Source organism: Trichechus manatus, unplaced genomic scaffold (genome assembly GCF_000243295.1).
Source record: "Trichechus manatus latirostris isolate Lorelei unplaced genomic scaffold, TriManLat1.0 scaffold00059, whole genome shotgun sequence".
NCBI lineage: Eukaryota > Metazoa > Chordata > Mammalia > Sirenia > Trichechidae > Trichechus > Trichechus manatus.
Genome location: NW_004443995.1, coordinates 5,470,751 through 5,490,712, shown reverse-complemented (window position 1 = coordinate 5,490,712; position 19,962 = coordinate 5,470,751). Strand labels below are relative to the sequence as shown.

At 39.2% G+C, this 19,962-nt stretch overlaps 1 protein-coding gene across 3 annotated transcripts in view; it reads left to right on the top strand.

Moving 5' to 3' along the window:
• FHIP1A (FHF complex subunit HOOK interacting protein 1A) overlaps positions 1–19,962 on the top strand; it is a 292,671-nt gene that overhangs the window by 168,784 nt on the left and 103,925 nt on the right. For all 3 annotated transcript variants that reach the window (XM_023733549.1, XM_004378826.2, XM_023733548.1), the window contains exon 4: positions 14,529–15,155. In XM_023733549.1, coding sequence (XP_023589317.1) covers positions 14,634–15,155 — 522 coding nt within the window. In that variant the 5' untranslated portion in view covers positions 14,529–14,633. The remainder of the gene's footprint in view (positions 1–14,528; positions 15,156–19,962) is intronic.

Sequence of the window (19,962 nt, the reverse complement as noted above, 5' to 3'; positions counted from 1 at the left end):
GGTTCTGGTGGGATGTGTTTTCATTCTCATTTGATTCTATGAATTTCTTTATTCCATCCTTAATTTCTTCTATAACCCAGTAGTTTTTGAGCAAGATGTTGTTCAGTTTCCATGTGTTTGATTTTTTTCCTTGCTTTTTTTGTTATTGATTTCTACTTTTATGGCTTTATGGTTAGAAAAGATGCTTTGCAATATTTTGATGCTTTGGGTTTTGTTAAGGCTTGCTTTATGGCCTAATATGTGGTCTATTCTGGAGAATGTTCCATGTGCGCTGGAAAAGAAAGTGTACCTGGCTGCTGTTGGGTGGAGTGTTCAGTATATGTCTGTGAGATCAAGTTGGTTGATTGTAGCATTTAGCTGTTCTGTGTCTTTGTTGAGCTTCTTTCTGGATGTTCTGTCCTTTACCGAAAGTGGTGTGTTGAAGTCTCCTACTACTATTGTGGAGCTGTCTATCTCTCCCTTCAGTGCTGTTAGAGTGTGTTTTATGTACTTTGGAGCCCTGTTGTTGGGTGCATAAATATCTGTTATAGTTATGCCATCCTGGTGTGTTGACTCTTTAATGATTATATAGTGTCCTTCCTTATCCTTTGTTGTGGATTTTACTTTAAATTCTGTTTTGTCAGAGATTAATATTGCCACTCCTGCTCTTTTTTGACTGTTGTTTGCTTGATATATTTCTTTCCATCCTTTGAGTTTTAGTTTGTGTCTTTAAGTCTAAGGTGTGTCTCTTGTAGGCAGCATATAGATGTATCATGTTTTTTTTTTATCCAGTCTGCCACTGTCTGTCTCTTTATTGGTGCATTTAGTCCATTTACATTCAGTGTAATTATTGATAAGTATGAGTTTAGTGGTATCACTTCGATGTCTTTTTCTGTGTGTTGTTCACAGTTTCTTTGTTCCCCTTAATTTTCTGTGCTGAGTCATTTTTCTTTATGTATTTTCATCTTTTTCATTGTTGATTTTGTGTTTGCTGAGTCTTTATATTTTTCTAGTTTTTTATTTTGACTTGTAGGATTGTTAGTTTCCTTTGTGGTTACCTTAATATTTACCCGTTTTTCTACATTTATACCACTCTTTTATTTCTTCATATCACCTTGACTTCCTCTCCATATGAAAAATCTGTGTCTACATTTTTTAAGTCCCTCTTTTTTGTTTTAATGTTGTCATCTTTTACGTATTGACATCTCTGTTTCCCTCTTTTCAGTGTTTGAGCTTTGATTTCCTTTTGTGACTTCCCTATCTGGGTTGATATCTGGTTGCTCTGTCCTGTGTTCTAGTCTTGGGTTGTTATATGATGTTACTGATTTTCTAACCAGAGGACTCCCTTCCGTATTTCTTGTAATTTTGATTTGGTTTTTGCAGATTCCCTAAACTGCTATTCATCTGAAAATGCCCTAATTTCACCATCATATTTGAGAGAGTTTTTCTGGGTATATAATCTTGGCTGGCAGTTTTTTTTCTTTCAAGGCTTTGTGTATGTCATCCCGTTGCCTTCTTGCCTACATGGTTTCTGCTGAGTAGTCCGAGCTTGTTCTTATTGACTCTCCTTTGTAGATGACTTTTCGTTTATCCCTAGCTGCCCTTAAAATTCTCTCTTTCTCTTTGGTTTTGGTAAGTTTGATTATAATATGTCTTGGTGACTTTCTTTTGTGATCTACCTTACGTGGGGTTCGATGAGCATCTTGGATAGATATCTTGTTATCTTTCACGATATCAGGGAAGTTTTTTGCCAACAAATCTTCAGTAATTCTCTCTGTATTTTCTGTTATCCCCCCTGTTCTGGTACTCCAATCACTTGTAGGTTATTCCTCTTGATAGAGTCCCACATAATTCTTAGGGTTTCTTCGTTTTTTTAAATCCTTTTATCTGATTTTTCCTCAAATAAGTTGGTGTCAAGTGCTTTATCTTTCATCTCACTAATTCTGACTTCCGTTGCCTCAATTCTGCTCCTATGACTTTCTATTGAGTTGTCTAATTCTGAGATTTTATTGTTAATCTTTTGGATTTCTGATTGCTGTCTCTCTATGTTAAATTTGTCATTATGCTCTTCTCTAATCTTTTTAATTTCCTCTGTTGCATGTTCTGCATTTTGATTAATTTCCTTCCTAATTTCTTGAAGAGTTCTGTATATTAATCTTTTGTATTCTGCCTCTGATAATTCCAAGAAATTTTCCTTCTCTGGAAAATTTCTAGATTTTTTATTTTGGGAGCTTGCTGAAGCCATCATGGATTGCCTCTTTATGTGATTTGATATTGACTGTTGTCTCCGAGCCATCAATAAGTTATTATATTTATTTATTTAATGTTTGCTTACTGTGTCCTAGCTTCTTGTTTTGTTTGATATGCCCAGATATGCTGCTTGTATGAACTAGTTCGATTATTGGCACCTTTGAAGCTCTAACGTCCTGTCACCAGGTGGTTAGATCTGTTACTAGATATGTGAGCTCAGGAGTCCGCCCACTCCTCCTGTATGGATTCAGCTCAGGTGTCCAGGTAGACAGCCACCAAGAGTGTGGTGTAGGCTCTCACTTAGAGTTCTAGACAGGCATGGGTGATTGGTGTAGGCACAGTCATATGCCTGTAGCAGGGGGACACACTCTGAGCAAGGCGGGGGCTGACGGCCACCCGCGAGTGTCCAGGAGGAGGGCATGTCCCTGTTCCCTAGAGCGGGTAGGGGGGTGGGTTTTGCAGCCGGACTGTGAGCACCCAGTGCCGTTTGCTGTAAGGACTGGGGGGCACCTCTTATTCACGGGCCCCTATCACAGGTGGCTAGGTGTTGTGTGTGGAGCCACCAGTCCTCAGGCCTGTGATGTGGGTAGGTGAAGACCCTGCTTAATGAGCAGAGAAGCGTCAAATGTCAAGAACCTGCCACTTCACAGCTGAAACAGTTGAAGTTAGTCTTCCGGTATATACCATGCTGTACTGCGGTAATGAGGGCCTACCCTGTTGAGATGGGCCCACACAAGTCTCTGCAGGGGGAAAGGCACTCAAGGTCCATTGATCCCTTATGCCTGTGTGTAGGCAAAGGAGCTGTGCCTACCCTGGGTTCCTGGCTTAGGGGAGTCAGCAGTTTATTTTTTTCCGTTTGTTAATTTGTTCACTCTCCAAGGCCGGGAGACTGGCTCAGGGCGTGTGACGGATCCTACTTCCAGCCCAGGGGACTCGGCAATTAGTGAAGCCCGTCTGGGACCCAGTGCATAGCAGGGAGCAGGGAGGTAAATGGGAGAGAGTTTTTTCCTTAAGGGGGGTGTTTTTGATCCACACAGTAGGCCGCATGCAATTACTTATTTTTTGCCAGATCAAGGGCCGCTTCTCACTGGTTCTTGGTGGCCGTGTAGACTCTCTGGCACTGGGGCTCTCCCAGTGTGGAAAACGGGACTCCCAAGCATGGCTACTTGCCTGACTCACCACTCATGCACGAGCTGCTCAGGCTTGAAGGGCTCAGGCTCTCGCTGGGTCAGGTCTGGCACCTCCTCGCTTGTTCCAAACCATCTCTCCATCCCTCTGCCACTCTGTCCGGTTCCTCAACTCTGCCTTTGATGTTCAGGGCTCCCAGATTGCCATATATAATCGAATCACTTGTGATTTTGGGTCTTTGTTGTAAGAGGGTGCACCAGAAGCGTCTGACTACTCTGCCGTCTTGGCCCCGCCTCCATTTTGACTTCTTTGTGATTCTTCTGTGATCTGCTTGTGTAGCTAATTAAGAGTTGAATGTTCAGAAAATTTTACCAGCCTACCCCTTTCTTCAGTGAGTTTACAAGTAGTAAAATAAATAAAATTGGCATTCTTTACTACTTATCCAATGTTGCACTCCCCAAGTGACCTGGTAAGTGGCTATTTATGTGACAGTTTTTAATGACTACCCTTTTCCTTCCTGTGTCTGGAAACAGCACATGGTTAAAGCACTGAGCCTGTAAGTCACAGCAATTATAGAGGACACAGTTTAGATCAAAACTGAACAAAATCAATTTTGCTTCTGGGTCGTTTACACTTTGTAGCTTCTTGTCACTCTCGAATATAAAGCTTCCAAGATATTTTTGTGCATTTTTCATTCTCTGACTTTTCACTGTTACAATCTTAATGGTTTGCCCTGGACATTAAGGGTACGTCTGATTTAACAATGGGAAGAAAGTTATTCAGGAGTTTTCCAGGTAACTAGACCCTCAGTTTTGTACTTTCATACGTATTTCAAAGCAGTAGTTCCAGAGTAGGGTGGTGATCCCCAAAAGAGTGTGCCCAACAGTTCACTGGGTGTTGGAAGAATATTTTAGAAGACCTGTTTCTGTCTTTTTAATCTAACCTTTTAAAAATCTCTATTTTGTGTTTATAATGTACATAATATATTCGTATCAGAACATGTTTATTAATTTATTTGTAAATAAATATAAAAATATTGGAAATAGATGCTCATTTTTTTTAATTGATAGTGTACAATCAGATGTCTTGAATTGAGAATATTTTCAGTCCAGTCACTTTGCTTGGCTGATGAAGTCTATTTTTCTAATATGCATTCTTTGCTGTAGGTCTCCATTTTTTTAATTTGTTTATGTATAATACCTTCTGATTGTAATCATTCTTCTGGGGTAGCTGTGATGTGATGTGTTTATTACTTTGTACCACCCTTAAAAACATCATATGCCATCAACCTCTTGATTATATGTAGGTACGTTGTCTGCCCTGTCAAATTCTGTCCTGGGTAAGCTTTATTCCAAAGTTGTTGGAGTGCTATTAGAGTGTCCTTTTTTCTGTATTTGGGAATGTATAAATATTGGTCCCAGAGTTATATTATTTATTTCCATATCCAGTATGAATGACCTCAGCATTATCAGACATTTTAGGTTATCTGAAGCATTCCATGTTTCCTTTAGTACAGATACTTAACAACTCGATAGAGTGCACAGAAAAATATTGAACTAACGATAAGTATAACTTTGCCAGAGGGAATGGTGTGTGGTCATTTAAAAACTTCCTTTTGTAAAGTGGAGACACTCTCTCTTGATCTTATTGCTGGTTCTTTAACTTTGGGCATGTCTTTACCTCTTTAGTTTTGTCTTTTCCTTTTAAGTCAGTCAGGAAAATGCCCTTAGTCTGCGTACTTCCGAAGATTCTTGAGGGCCTTCTGAAAATACTGGTTGAAGAAATTCTTGTGGATGTCAAAGTGATTATAATTCCACAGAAGTTTACTGAATCCACTCTCTAGGTACATCACTGTAGTATCTCTGGTGGGACTTAGGAATGTATAAGCCTTGGTCTGGGCTTTTAAAGAATATATAAGCTACTTGGGATGACAATAGAGATATGTGATTACAAAATGAATAACAATGACTACAAGAATTAAGTCAAAAGAAGGGACTTTTATGGATGGGGAGTGACCTGGGAAATGGATGAAATGCTAACTTGACCATGGAAAAAGAAGATTTAGATGGACAGAGAGGAAGAGAATATTTTAAAGAAGGGGTATTTGGATTGTGAAAAAAAGGTGGGGAAGTGAGGGCAGAGCACAGATAAGGGGCCAAGTTTGAGGCAAGGAATGAGAACTTTAGCTGATAGGAATGAATGCTGTTTGTTGTTTTGGAGTTTCATACATTAGCGGTTTGCTGTGAGTTGTTCAGGCTGCAGCTAGATGAAGGACAGTTGCAGAGAATTGGGAAATGAGCTAAAATCTGACATAAATTCTTGCAACTACTGTGACTACAGCTTGTGGGTGCCCCTGAGGCATCCCAAGAAAACCTGTAAGGTGGTAAGAAATGTGGCATAGACAGAATTGGGTGACAACATTTTATTTACTGAAATGTTCCATTAGTTGCCCAGCACAATGCTTTTTTATATGTTAAATTAGAGAAAATGAAGGCAACATAAGTCTGTGGTGTCTAGAGTTCCTCTCTTTGTTAGGACACTTAATTACAAATTCAGCATAAATAACACATAGGCAACTAATCAAAAAGTTGGTGAGAGTTGCCTTGGAAGAAAGGCCTGATGATCTGCTCCCAGAAGGTCACAGCCTTGAAAACCCTATGGAGCAGTTCTCCTCTGCTTGTGTGGGGTCGCATGCAGAATCGACTCCATGGCAACTAGCAACAACAACTTTCCAGAGCTTGAGTAAAATAAAAAGAAAACTTTGATGGAAGAGGATATGCACTCTGCCTACCTGTACCTTTTAGCCTGTCCGGGGCAGCTAATTATGTAACTAACCATCATCCAGAGCAGTGTGTGATTCAAAATGGGGTCACCAGAGGGGAGCTTGAGTGGCTCAATGGTGTGCTTGAGTTTCCAAACTGTTCCTTGGCTCCAGTGATCTCATGGCATTCCCAGATTAGTTCTATTGTGGACATTCGGGAATAGTAGCATTCCCAGGAGCGACACTGGAGAATCTAGGCTGTAGGAGGGTGGTGCTGCCTTGTAGTTATTCTCACCTTTTGAGGTGCCATCTTCAGCCTTAAATTGTGGGAGAAAAGAATCTGAAACCCAGATCTGGCTGGGTCCTTTTTCTAGTTGGACCCTCCAGTGGCATCTGGCCACCACATCCAGGTCAGGATGGCACACTGGGTTCTTTATGCCCTGGCCTTCATCACTCCCAGACTCTGATTTAGTCTTCAGAAATGCAAAAGTGCTTATAGTTCCTCGCCACCCTTAACCACTGGGCAGTGTCCGTCCTGCTGTGTCATGCCTCTGTGCCTTAGGCACATGCTCTTCTTTCTGCCTGGACTTTTTTTCCCCTCCCTCTTGTTAAATGACTGTCCCACAGGATTCATTGGAGGCATCATTTCCTCCAGGAAACTGCCCCTGCCTTCCTTCAAACTTCCGCAGCACCCTGAGTGTTCTTTTACTGTTAACCAACCACCTTTTATTAAAATTACATGCACAGTATCTTCATCCCAACCGCATTATAAGCTCTTCAAGATCAGAGACCATTTGTAATTTATCTAGATCCCCATTGCCCAGAAGAGGGCATGGCACATTGTAGGTGCTCAATATACTGTTGAACTGAAAAGAAGGAAATATTAAATACAACTTTAATAGAGGTAGACAGCTAGACAACAGTTTTGAACATACAAGAATTTTTAAAACATTGTCTAATTTCCTACCAGTGAGATCTTTGGACTAGAATTTAATGATCTGGAGAAGTTTTTGTGTGTGTGTGTATGTTTAATTTTTATATTAATCTATAAGAACAGTTTATAATTTTGTAGACTTGTTTTTATCTTTTACCTTTGCTGCTTTGTTTTTTTCTGAATGGAAGAAAGGGTAAGAATGGTTAAGAAACATCGGCCCACCAGATAATAAACTGTTCAACTAGACTGCCATGTGAATTCAACCCCCTCTACTAAGTTATTCTTAATGGCAGACTTGTGTTTTGTGAAGCTTCGTGGACTTTGCTGTATTCAGTCTCTATCCTCTCCTTTCAAGCATTGGATCAGTTTGCTCTTAGAGCCAGCAGAACAGAAGTGGTAGGTTAAAAAAAAAAACAATCAGTTGGAAATGCACATTCCTGTCTTTGCATGTGATTAGTTAATAGCCCAAAGCATCTCCTACCACCCTTCACCTCCAAAATAGACTGTTATATAATTTTTTGCTCAGAAAACATCAGAGCTCAAATAGAATAATGGTGATGGATGAGGAAAAGCCAGTGGGTTTAGTAATATTTTTTTCTTTCTTCTTTGAAGGGTTGGTAAAGAACTAAATCATCTGGATAAGTTCAGTCAAATGCCTTCCCACAACAATGAAAAATAGATAATGTGCTTGTTAGAATACTTGTATTTATAGAAAAATAGATAATATGTGAGCATCTTGTCTAGAGCTCCAAATAGGCTGACTCTGTTAAAGAAGTATAAAACCAAACTCTTTTGCTGTAGAGTTGATTCCGACTCATAGTGACCCCATAAACCCCCAAAACCAAACATATTGCTGTCGAGTCGATTCTGACTCACAGCGACCCTATAGGACAGAGTATAGAACTGCCTCGTAGGGTTTCCAAGGAGCAGCTGGTAGATTCAAACTGCCAACCTTTTGGTTAGCATCCTAACGCTTAAGCGCCACCAGGGCTGCAGCAGTGACCCTATAGGACAGAGTAAAACTACTCCATAGGGTTTCCAATGTCATAATCTTTACAGAAGTAGATTGCCACATCTCTGTCTTGGGGAGCTGCTGTTGGGTTCAAACCACCGACCTCTCACTTAGTAACCAAGCACTCAACCACTGTGCCTCCAGGGCTCCTTATTAAAGAAATATAGAGCACCCATACGTGGATTTGAGGTGTGTATTTAAATATGTTCCCCATGAATCTCATTCTTTTGCTTTGTTCACTTTTTGAGTCTGTGCCTTGTCATAGACCAAACTAGAGAAAAATTAAGGAAAGCCTTTGAGAGATGGAAAGTATTAAAGAACTCCAATTAATCTTCTTATCTTAGGAAATTGATATTTGTTAACATTTTAAAATTTATTTCAGTACAAGTAGCCCTAAGGTAAGACAGAACACAGTACTGGGGAAGTCAGCAAAACTTGACCAAGGCGAAGTCATAGAAGCTTCATAGACATATCCAAACTCCCTGAGGGATCAGAGTACTAAGTTTAGGGCTGGGGACTGTGGTTTTGGGGGACATCTAGCACAATTGGCATAACATAGTTTATAAAGAAAGTGTTCTATGTCCTACTTCGGTGAGTAGCGTCTAGGGTCTTAAAAGCTTGTGAGTGGCCATCTAAGATACTCCACTGGTCCCACCTTGTCTGGAGCAAGGGAGAATGAAGAAAACCAAAGGCACAAGGGAAAGATGAGTCCAAAGAACTAATGGACCACAACTACCACAGCCTCCACCAGACTGAGTCCAGCACAACTAGATGGTACTTGGCTACCACCACCAACTGCTCTGACAGGGATCCCGGACAGAGCTGGAAAAAAACGTGGAACAAAATTCAAACTCACAAAAAAAGACCAGACTTACTGGTCTGACAGAGACTGGAGAAACCCCGAGAGGATGGCTCTGGACACCCTTTTAACTCAGTACTGAAGTCACTCCTGAGGGTCACCCTTCAGCCAAAGATTAGACAGGCCCATAAAACAAACAATAATACGCGTAGGTCAACCATGTATATGAGACTAAGTGGATGCACCAGCATAGGGGCAAGGACAAGAAGGCAGGAGGGGACAGGAAAGCTGGACGAATGTAAATGGGGAACCCAAGGTTGAGAAGGGGAGAGTGTTGACGTTGCAGGGTTGGCAACCAGTGTCACAAAACAATATGTGTATTAGTTGTTTAACGAGAAACTAATTTGCTCTGTAAACCTTCATCTAAAGCACAGTAAAAACAAACAATAAAACAAGTAGCCCTAAGCTTGACAGTAGAAAGTAATGCAGAGCAAAAGCTATGCTTCTTAAGATAGAGGGCCAAGGCCTTAACTTGTGCTTCTGTCAGACACTCAAGTGGTTTAACATGTTGAAATGTGAGCAGCTCTTTCAGTGCATACTCAATGATAAGGCTGATTTTTTGCTATAGTTGGGATTACAGTGTTCTCGGAATATTTTTACATAGATCATTATTCTTCAGTCCTTTCTATATATTCCTAAAATTTTGTTTTATATTATACCTAAGCTTAAGGGATTTATTATGTTATTTTGTCTGATGCTACTAACATGTATCTGTATTGCAGTAATTATCAGACTACCTTTGGTCTCAAGGAAGTGTAGCTTATAGACATAGTTCCTGCTTTATCCTGTTTTATCCCAGATTGAGACAAATCTCTGGCAGTCAGTACTGGAACTTACATTAAACAACTGCTGTAAGTGCTCCTGTGTTGTAAGGTTATTATCTTAATATAAAAAGAAAAGTCTCCCATGGCAATAGGTGTACAAGGAGTACCGGGGTTGAAAGACATAGCTGTTAAGTAATGAAAAAGGACTGAATGGAAACTTACTTTTGTTGTAGTTATTGGGTATATTAAGTGGAATTTGACTTAAGACAACAAAATCTTTCTCTTCTTTAAAAAAAAATGAAATCCAGATTTTAGAGGGCCTGTATGATGGAAAATGTTGCTTAGTTACTTGGTTTTTCCCGTGATGCCCTTTTAAATTAACTTTCCAAGGATTTGGAATTATGGAATGCACTCCTGTGATTTTCGTGAAGTAACTAGGCTTGACCAAAGTGTATAAGTACCTATTGCCACATGCATGTATGTAAGACATATATAGTGAAGTTAAGATAGAATTGAAGCTAAACACTTGTGTTTATCATGAAGGGTAATTATTTGTTAACTTGATGTGTGGCTATGTGACTTATGTAGATCTTTCATTCTGAAAGCATTTGAGTTTCCAATTTAGGATTTGTGAATATTTGAAATTCAGGCCCATTATCACCGACTGACAGGAGCCATCATTTGGACTGAGGCTAGGAATATCTTGATATTCTTTAATGAAAGAAATGTGCTATTTTTTCATCTCATTTAACACCAATAATCCTGATATTTATAGGTAAGATGACTGAAGTTAGGTTAAAAATTTAGCTATATTGATCTGATGATAATTTGAACGCCATTGTCCATACAACATTTGTGTGTTTGTTTCTTTTAAGAATTGTGATGATTTACATGTGGATCTATATGTGAGCCAGGATTATGGTTCATACATCTATGACCAGCCTGTATTTGTTAAAGTCTGTAGATCAACAAATGCCTAGCTATGATCAGTGAAACATTTAAGTTGCTATTTCTGATTGTAACGGGGTTTACTTAATTAATGATCATGGGCTTCTTCAGGGATTGATTAGTTCATTAAATGGTATTTTCAGCTTGACAGAGTGAACTTGTCTTGTAAAGGACCTATTTGCAAAGCATATTTTGCTTGCTTGCACTCTTTTCCCTACTAGGATCCCTCCAGCATCATTAATTGTGTTTTTATCCCCAAACTGAGTTCCTGAGACTGACAGTGGGTAGCTGAGGAGAAGCTGGGTTAGAAAAGCTGAGACAAAATTGAGAGTGTAAGATAGCCAGTAATCACAAGAATGGGCCAGGCCTGGGGAGGCCACAGTGAACAGCATGGAATCATGGCATCTGCAAGACTGGCAGGTAAGAGCTAATAAGTGGGTGAAGCTAGGCAGCAAGAAGAAATCGGGGATGCAGAAATACTGGAGTTTGGTAGGAGGAATGTGAGAAGAGGGCACAGAAGGGAAAAAAAGAAAAAGAAAAAGTCCAGGTCATGCCAGGAACCCATCTATAGAAACTGAAAGAACTGTGACACCGTGTGGACGACAAACTTGGGACATCACAACAGAAGTTCTTCGGCATTTCCCTGCAGGCTGTGCTCTAGACAAGAAGTATCTTAGGCTGTCCCTTGCAGAGTAGGAGCCAGGTCCAGGACATGGGCACCCAGAGCCCTCTTTTAAAAGCAGGTCATGGGTGTGTCTGCCTGGAAGGGAAAGGGTGGTGGTCTGGGAGGATTCTGACACCTAATGAGAGAGCTGAGGACATGTAGCAACACAGGGATAATCAGCACTTGGCTGATCACTGTGTGTTCCATGACTCACAGGCATGGGTTGTAACACACCCAGCTTCCAGGCAGTAAAACCACTGGGCCAGGGCAGGAATGAGTAAAGGGCTCTTAATGTGGCTGCTCCGTTCCAGATGATCAGCAAACCTTATATCTCTGTGGGTTATTACAGCTCTGTCTTCATGTATATAGTAGCATAAAGGAGCTACTGTAAGTAGGATAAAGATACTTCAGTTAAAAAAGTTGCTAAACAGTTTGTGTTCTATATAAAATCTCAGTTCATTTTTTGAGGTTTTTCATAGCAAAAAAAAGTAGGTCTGTTTACAAAGGAATGCATTGAGATTAATAATATAAATGAAGGTTAATTCATGAGGAAATAAAATTTGTGATCATGTAAATAGTTTTACTGTATATTACATATATACATTAGCTATGTAGTAAATATGTACATACATATACATGCATGTGAATACCTAGTATTTAAAAATATAACTGCAAATGTATAAATATATATTGCTTAGGAATTTCAGAGAATCAGCAAATTTCCAGTATCAATTCTTCTTAAAGCAGTGGTTTTTTTTTTTTTAAGGCAACAGCACAAAATTAAATGTTTTCTTTCATTTTTATTCATTTATATTATGAAATGACATCAATTTACATGAAAGAAATAGTAATTAACCTTAAAATATCATTTATATCTCTCCAAACTCATTTCTAATAATGTATCCATTTGTCAGTTTTTTTAACTTAAATTATTTCATGTATACATTTACATTTAATGATATGATTCACTTAGTGTTTAATAGCTTTATTGTATGATGAGGTAACATTTTTATTATAATTCCCTAATTCTTGACTATTTGGGTCAGTAGTATTTTTATTTTTCATTATTTGAAGATATGGTTGGTCTGAACATTTTTTAACAAATTATTTTTGGGTTGTTTCCTTGCAACATTTTCCCCAAAGTGGGATTAGTAAGTCAAAGATAGAAACAATTTTATAGCCTCTGTTACACATTGCCAGATTGCTTCCCAGAAAGATTGAGCTAATTTGCTGTGCCCTATCAATGTGTAAGGTGCAATCCCAGTTTTGGGTAGTTTAGACAGCCTAAGTACGCATGAGAAGTATAATTACATTTTTACCCTGAGGCCTGGCTGTAAAGATATCTCTCATAAGTAAACTCAATGTGTGGACTTTGAAATTATAGAGCTGATAAAGCCTGTAGCTAATTTGTTCTTCAGAATGTCGAGCCTGGAAGTCAGGGCCTTTTTGGATCGGAGAACATGCTGTGTTGAGGTGGGAGCCCTTTTGGGCAAGTGTGGTACTCTGATCCCAGTCTCTGAGATATTGTCAAGGCCCAGAGCAAAGGGAAAGGAGAGCCAGGTCCCAGAGTTTCTGCCAGTGAAATCATCAGGTCTGTGAGGAATTGTGAGGGCTTCTTGCAGGGTGTGGGGGCTGGAGCATTCTGGAGTCGGGCATGCAGCACAGGACAAGAGAGTATCCAGTGGCAGCCACTGGGCCTTGTACCTCCTGGGTGGCTGCTAACGAAAGGCCTTCCTCATTAAAAATGCCAACTCAAGGGTGTTGGGGTGATTTTTCCCCTCTGTGACTGCATTGTCAATTTTATAATGGAAATCAATAGAAATTACAGATTGTGTGCAAATATGTTCATTTTGTAAAGATGTACCTGCCTGGTTTATAACAGTGTCTTTGCCCTGCTTTTGACAGGGGAGAACCTTAGACCTTTCCCTGAGAAATAAATTTTCCTCATTGCTCATGCATGCTGACATGGCATTGTACATTTGCCAGCTTCCCCAGTGACTTGCAAAAATTGTATAACCTAAATATAGAACATGTAACAGCACGTCACAGAACTGGGTTAGGAAGGGTAGTGCAAAAAACAAACGTATCCCATGTAGCGTGCAGTTCAGGAAAGCAGAAAGGAACCAAGATAAAGTTGCTGATAAAATGTTTGGCTGTTTAAAAATTGTCATATTTATATGTTTTAAAGGGAGTACATTGAATGGGTATTATGGTAAACATTCCAAGTAACAAAGTTAAATGGAAGTTGAGATAGAAAATTGTTTTTCAATTTCCAGGTCTCAAAGTAGATGTAAGTATCAGTGGTCGGAGAGAGGTAGGAAGCATTCAAATGCCAGCAGTGGTAAGGAGAGGAACAGATCAGAACTATGGCATGACCAGTTTAGGGATTTATTTTGTAAGTGGTTTTCTCAGGATTTTTTCTGGCTTAAAAAAAAAGAAGAAAAAAGCCAGAGTTCAAACCCTTCTTTTTATCGGTTTCAATATATGGTGTACGTTAGGGTTGATTGTGCTAGGTATGTGTCTTTGTTCATTAGTATCCTTTCATCCTTCTCAATGCTGCATGCTTGGTAGAAGACGATGTCCATCCAAATACAGGAGGCAGGGATATTGTTCTGTCAAGGGCATATGAGTAGCTGTGTTTCCCTGCTGAAATCTCCAAGTCTCAAGGTCTGTTTGTGGGAGAACACAGGGGTATCCAGGTTTCCTTTTATTTATTCAATGTATTTTAAAATTAAAAAGCAATATTGTTGAAAGTTTAGAAAAAAATTAAGAAATTGTTGTCCCTTCAAACACAAAAACTATTACTTTTGCATATTTCTTTTTAGTCTTTTTCACATGTATTTTTCACAGTTAATAATTATGGATCTGTATATCTATAAGTAATTTACTTTTTTCATCTAATATATCATTTATAATTTTTCATGTTGCTAAATAGTCTTCATTATAATAGTTCAAAGAATATATAGGGGTTAATTTATGTAACCATGCTACTTTCTTGGATATTTAGGTTGCGAAAATTTGTAACAATTACAAATGGACTTCAAACATATTTCTGTAGTTTAACCCCTTCATTTTATTCCCATGAGAGAGAGAGAGACATGTTGTTCACGTATATTTTGTGGGCCATGGCTCCTGCATTTTTGGTGAAAATTTGGTAAAATCAGTGGTGGTGTGTTTTTGTAATTATGATAAACATCAGATGGATGACAGATGTGTGATTTGGTTACAGGTTGTGAAGATCTTAGAGAAGCATGACCCCTTGAAGAATACTCAGGCAAAATATGGATCCATCCCTCCAGATGAGGCCAGTGCTGTACAGAACTATGTAGAACACATGCTCTTCTTGCTGATTGAAGAGCAAGCCAAGGATGCTGCAATGGGACCAATTCTGGAATTTGTGGTCTCTGAGAATATCATGGAGAAACTCTTCCTTTGGAGCTTGAGACGGGAATTTACTGATGAGACTAAAATTGAACAGCTGAAGATATATGAGATGTTGGTCACCCAGTCGCACCAGCCTCTTCTGCACCACAAGCCCATTCTGAAGCCCCTTATGATGTTGCTGAGCTCTTGTTCAGGAACAACCACCCCCACTGTGGAAGGGAAGCTGGTGGTCCTACTCAGTCAGCTCTGTTCTATCCTTGCCAAAGATCCATCCATTCTGGAACTCTTCTTCCACACTAGTGAGGACCAAGGGGCTGCCAACTTCCTCATCTTCTCCCTTCTAATTCCCTTCATTCACCGGGAGGGGACAGTAGGCCAGCAGGCCAGGGATGCTTTGCTTTTTATCATGTCTCTTTCTGCTGAGAACAGCATGGTGGCCCATCACATTGTGGAGAATACCTACTTCTGCCCAGTAAGTTCCTCTCATTGGCATGTTTTCCACCTACTCTTTTTCTTTCTTCTTGTGGTAATGCTAAATACTTTTTTATTCCTTTCTTTTCAGCAAGGTGTACTTGGCACCTTTGATGGAAAGAAGTTTAGAGGGAATCTTTTTGAGGGAGCAGAGGAATCCAAGTTGAGATGCTATCAGGCTGAGCAATGCCAGCTCAAAATAAGCCAACAGAGGAAACAATCTGTGTTACCGTTCCTTGGTTCATTTTTGTTGTGTTCAGAACTATTTTAATTTTTTCTTAGAGATTGGTAAAATCTGCGCCTTCTATATTCTTAGCTTTTCAGGTTGATTTTGTGCCACTGAATCATGGCATGTGGTGAGACCCTTCACAGCTGGTTTTATAAATAAACTTGTTTCTCAGCAAGATAATGACCACTAGTTGTAAATCTAAAGCACTGATTTTATTTTAAAAAATAAAATGCTTTTTTTTTTTTTTTTTTTCAATTTGAGGCAGTAAGAAATGCCCTACTCTGTACTTCCTTAATCCTTGGTATAGTGAGAAATAAAATGCAAGATTCTTTGCAGATACTGGGGTAGCCGAGGCCCAATCACAGTTCCAGAAAATAATGGGAGTAGTCTGGAACTCTTATGGTACTTATTAGGGCTCTGATTATTGTTTTGGTGTGAGTGTCATCTTTGGAAGGGGAATTTAAATGACAGATTTATAGATGTATATCTTCTAGTTTGTCAGATAGGCAGGTCAACAGCTCTTTATACTTTCCCAGCTCAGTGAACAAACCAGCTTCTTATTTCCTTTGTCTAGTCTTTTTACCAATCATCTGATTATATTTCTTTGTAAACTATATACCCTTAAATATGCGTGGTTCTGCTGGAATAGTATATAAGAGCATTAAGTGAGTTTTGTTGGAACAGGGCAGGTAAGCTGCCCTAGGTAGATTAGATTCATTGTTAATTAATACTGTATAGTAGTTCTTGACCAAGGGTGGTACACCCTCAAGAGGGCATTTAGAAATGTGTGTGAGATGTGTTTGGTTGTCATAGGGGCATGGGGTTCTGGTGGTGGGGACTACTGGCTTTAGTGTACAGGGGCCAGGATGCTTAATGTCTAGTAGTTTGTGGGATGGTTCTGTACAGTGAAGAATTGACCTGCCAAAAATGCTAATAGCGACTCTATTGAGTAACGTATTATATCTTGCTTTAAGATTCAAAAGCATAAATCTGCTTTATACTACTAAATCACTGTTGTTACTGATAAAACCAGTTCACCTAGTGTCTTGTGAATATTTATTTCAGAGCAAACAAATGAGTAAAATTTTTAAAAAATAGAATCTTAATTAAGAGGTACAGGGTGCCATGCGTCTCTTCTCTCCACTGGGTTCTGACAGTGGAACAAGGGATTGTACAACGATTTCCTGTCAAATGGTAAGTGAAGAACTGATATTACTCATCTGTGCCAACACATTAAATATCCCTTCTCATCTCCTCCAACAATGCAAAAGCTTTTTAAAAACTCTATTTTTAAAGAATCTAACTTAGGCAAAAATGGGACTTCTCACCCTGAATCTAAGCATCTTTGGAATACATTGCTGGATTCGTTTCCTACTGTTGCTGTAACAAATTGCCAAAAACTAGTGCCTTAAAACAACACGAATTTATCATCTTACAATTATATAGTTTAGAAGTCCAGCAAGCCTCACTGGGCTAAAATCAAGGTGTCAGCTGGGCTGTGTTCCTTGCTGGAGGCTCTAGGGGTATAATGATAGCTTTGTGGATGAGAATCAGCATAAAACCGATTCCCAGAATGCAAAGATCAATCATATCCTTGTGCCCCCACTTCTCTATCATTTCTAACACCAGCTGCCCACACAGCACTTTCTCCCTCTCTCTCAGTCCCTAGCTACTTGGGGCTAGGTCAGACCTTAAAAGTTAAGATGACACTGTTCTTGGGTTTGTTAATTCACTGGAACAACTCACAGAAGACGTTATACTTAGGACTACTGGTTTTATTACAGTAAAAGGATTTTACAGTAAAAGGATTTACAGTATAAATCAGGATCCACATAAAGAAGAGATGCACGTGCAAGGTCTGGGAAGGTTCCCAGTGCTGAGCTACCATGTCTCAAAGAGGGCATGTCATCCTCCCTTCACCAACCAGGAAGCTCTCTGAGCCTTAGTATTTAAGGCTTTTATTGGCCAGTCCTGCATGATAGGCTAAATCATGCCTCCTGAGGCTGGTTGATATCGGCTTCCCAGGTGAGTCTTTTCTGCTCTGGCCAGACCCCACTCCCCAGCACAAATCCTCGGGTGTGTCATGAAGGTCCCAGACCAAGGCATCCCAATTACTCCAAGGGTTATTTCCCCAGATCCAAGGACAAAGGCCACCTAACTTTGGGTAAATTAGGTCTTTTACCCCACAAGGGGTAAATATGTTTCCTTGCCTTCTCATGCAAAAGAATGAAGCTGGAACCACACCTCATACCATGTATGAAAATTAACTCAAAATGGATCAAGGACCTAAATGAGAGAACTAAACCCATAAAGCTCTTAGAAGAAGACGTAAGGGTAATGCTTTAGGACCTAGTTTTTAACAGTGGATTCTTAGATATGACACCAAAAGCACGAGCAGCAAAAGACAAAATATATAAATGGGACTTCATCAAAATTCAAAACTTCTGTGCATCAAAGAATTTTATCAGCAAAATTAAGAGACAGTCTAAAGACTGGGAGAAAAATTTTGGGAACTATGGATCTGGTAAGGGTTTAATATCCAGAATATATTAAGAACTACAATTTAACAATGAAAACAATAAAAAACGAGCAAAGGACTTGAATAGACATTTCACCAAAAGGCTCATGAAAAGATGCTCAATGTTATTAGCCATTGTTGCAGTTGTTGTTAGGTGCCACTGAGTTGGTTCCGACTCATAGTGGCCCTATGTATAATAGAATGAAAAAAATTATAATGCTACAAATTTAATAAGGAAAAGATTAATCAAACAGTTAGAAAACCAGGCAAAAGATATGAACAGGAATTTCCCAGAGGACACCCAAAGCCAGTAAGCATATGAAAATATGCTCTACTTCCCTAGAATCAGGGAAATGCAAATTTAACCCACAGTGAGATGCCAGATAATGCATATCAGATTGGCTAACCTTTAGACATCTGATAACACCAAGTGTTGCCAAGGGTGTGGAAAAACAGGAACTCTTGAGAATAAATTGGTATGCTAACTCAGGAAAGCAATATGGCAATACCTAGGAAAATTGAATATTTACTTACAGTGTAATCTTGCATCTTCACTTCTGGATACCTGCCCTACAGAGATCTGGCATGTATTTATAAAGATACCTGTTCAAAAATGTTCAATAGGAGTGATTTGAAGAAGAAAATTAGAAATGTATTAGGGGAAAGATAAACTGGTTGATTCATACATCAAGGTTCCTGTGTAAAACAAGTGGTTTGCACTTGATGACTAACCTAAAGGTTGGTGGTTCAAACCCACACAGCAGCACTGTGGAGGAAAGGCCTGGTGATCTGCTTCCATAAAGATTACAAGCCAAGAAAACCCTATGGAGCAGTTCTACTCTGTAACACATAGGGTAGCCATGAGACCGACTGGATGTCAGTGTGTTTGGGTTTGGTTTTGGTTTATTCATACATCAATGGAATAGTATTCAGCATTCAAAATGAATGAACATATTAGCATGTAACTACATCTAGTGTGTGAACACCAACACATTTAAAAACATGTTTAGTAAAAAAGTAGCAAAGGGCTACATATAGTATGTTAGTATTTACATACAATTTACATAAAGTTTTAAAACAAAACCTTACTGTATACTGTTTATTGGATACATATGTATGTAGTAAAAGTACAGAAACAGGCACAAGAACAATATGCACTAAGTTCAAGACTGAATATTTTTAGGGAGTGAAGGAAGGAGAATGGATGGTAATAGGATTAGGGTAGGGTTTAGCTCTATTTGTAATGTTTTATCTTTTGAAAAAATAAAGAGTGCTTTAAAGAAACTACATAAAATGTTAATATCTGTTAAGTCTTGGGTGTGGATTTCTATAAATTTTTGTATGTTTGAAATATTTCATAATTAAAAAATGTAAATACATTTGAACAAGAATAGAGCATGCTTTTGTTAGGTGCCGTCGAGTTGTTTCTGACTCATAGTGACCCTGTGTACAACAGAACAAAACACTGCCTGGTCCTGCACCATCCTGAACAGTCATTGCTGTGTTTGAACCCATTGTCACAGTCATCACATCAATCAGTCTCATTGAGGTTCTTCCTTTTCACTGACTCTCTACTCTCTTTTTCACTGTCCTTCTCTGGGGACTGGTCCCTCCTGATAACATGTCCAAAGTATGTGAGACGAAGTCTCGCCATCCTCACTTCCAGGGAGCTGTATTTCTTCCAAGACAGATTTGTTCGTTCTTCTGGCAGTCCATGGTGTATATTCAGTATTGTTACGCCAACACGATAATTCAAAGGCATCGATTCTTTGGCCTTCCTTGTTCATTGTCGGCTTTCAAATGCATATTGATGCGATTGAAAATACCATGGCTTGGGTCAGGCGCACCTTAATCCTCAAAGTGACATCTTTGCTTTTTAACACTTTAAAGAGATCTTTTGCAGCAGATTTGTCCAATGCAATATGTCCTTTGATTTCTTGACTGCTGCTTCCATGGGCTTTGATTGTGAATCCAAGTAAAATGAAATCCTTGACAACTTCAGTCTTTTCTCCATTTATCATGATGTTGCTTATTGGTCCAGTTGTGAGGATTTTTGTTTTC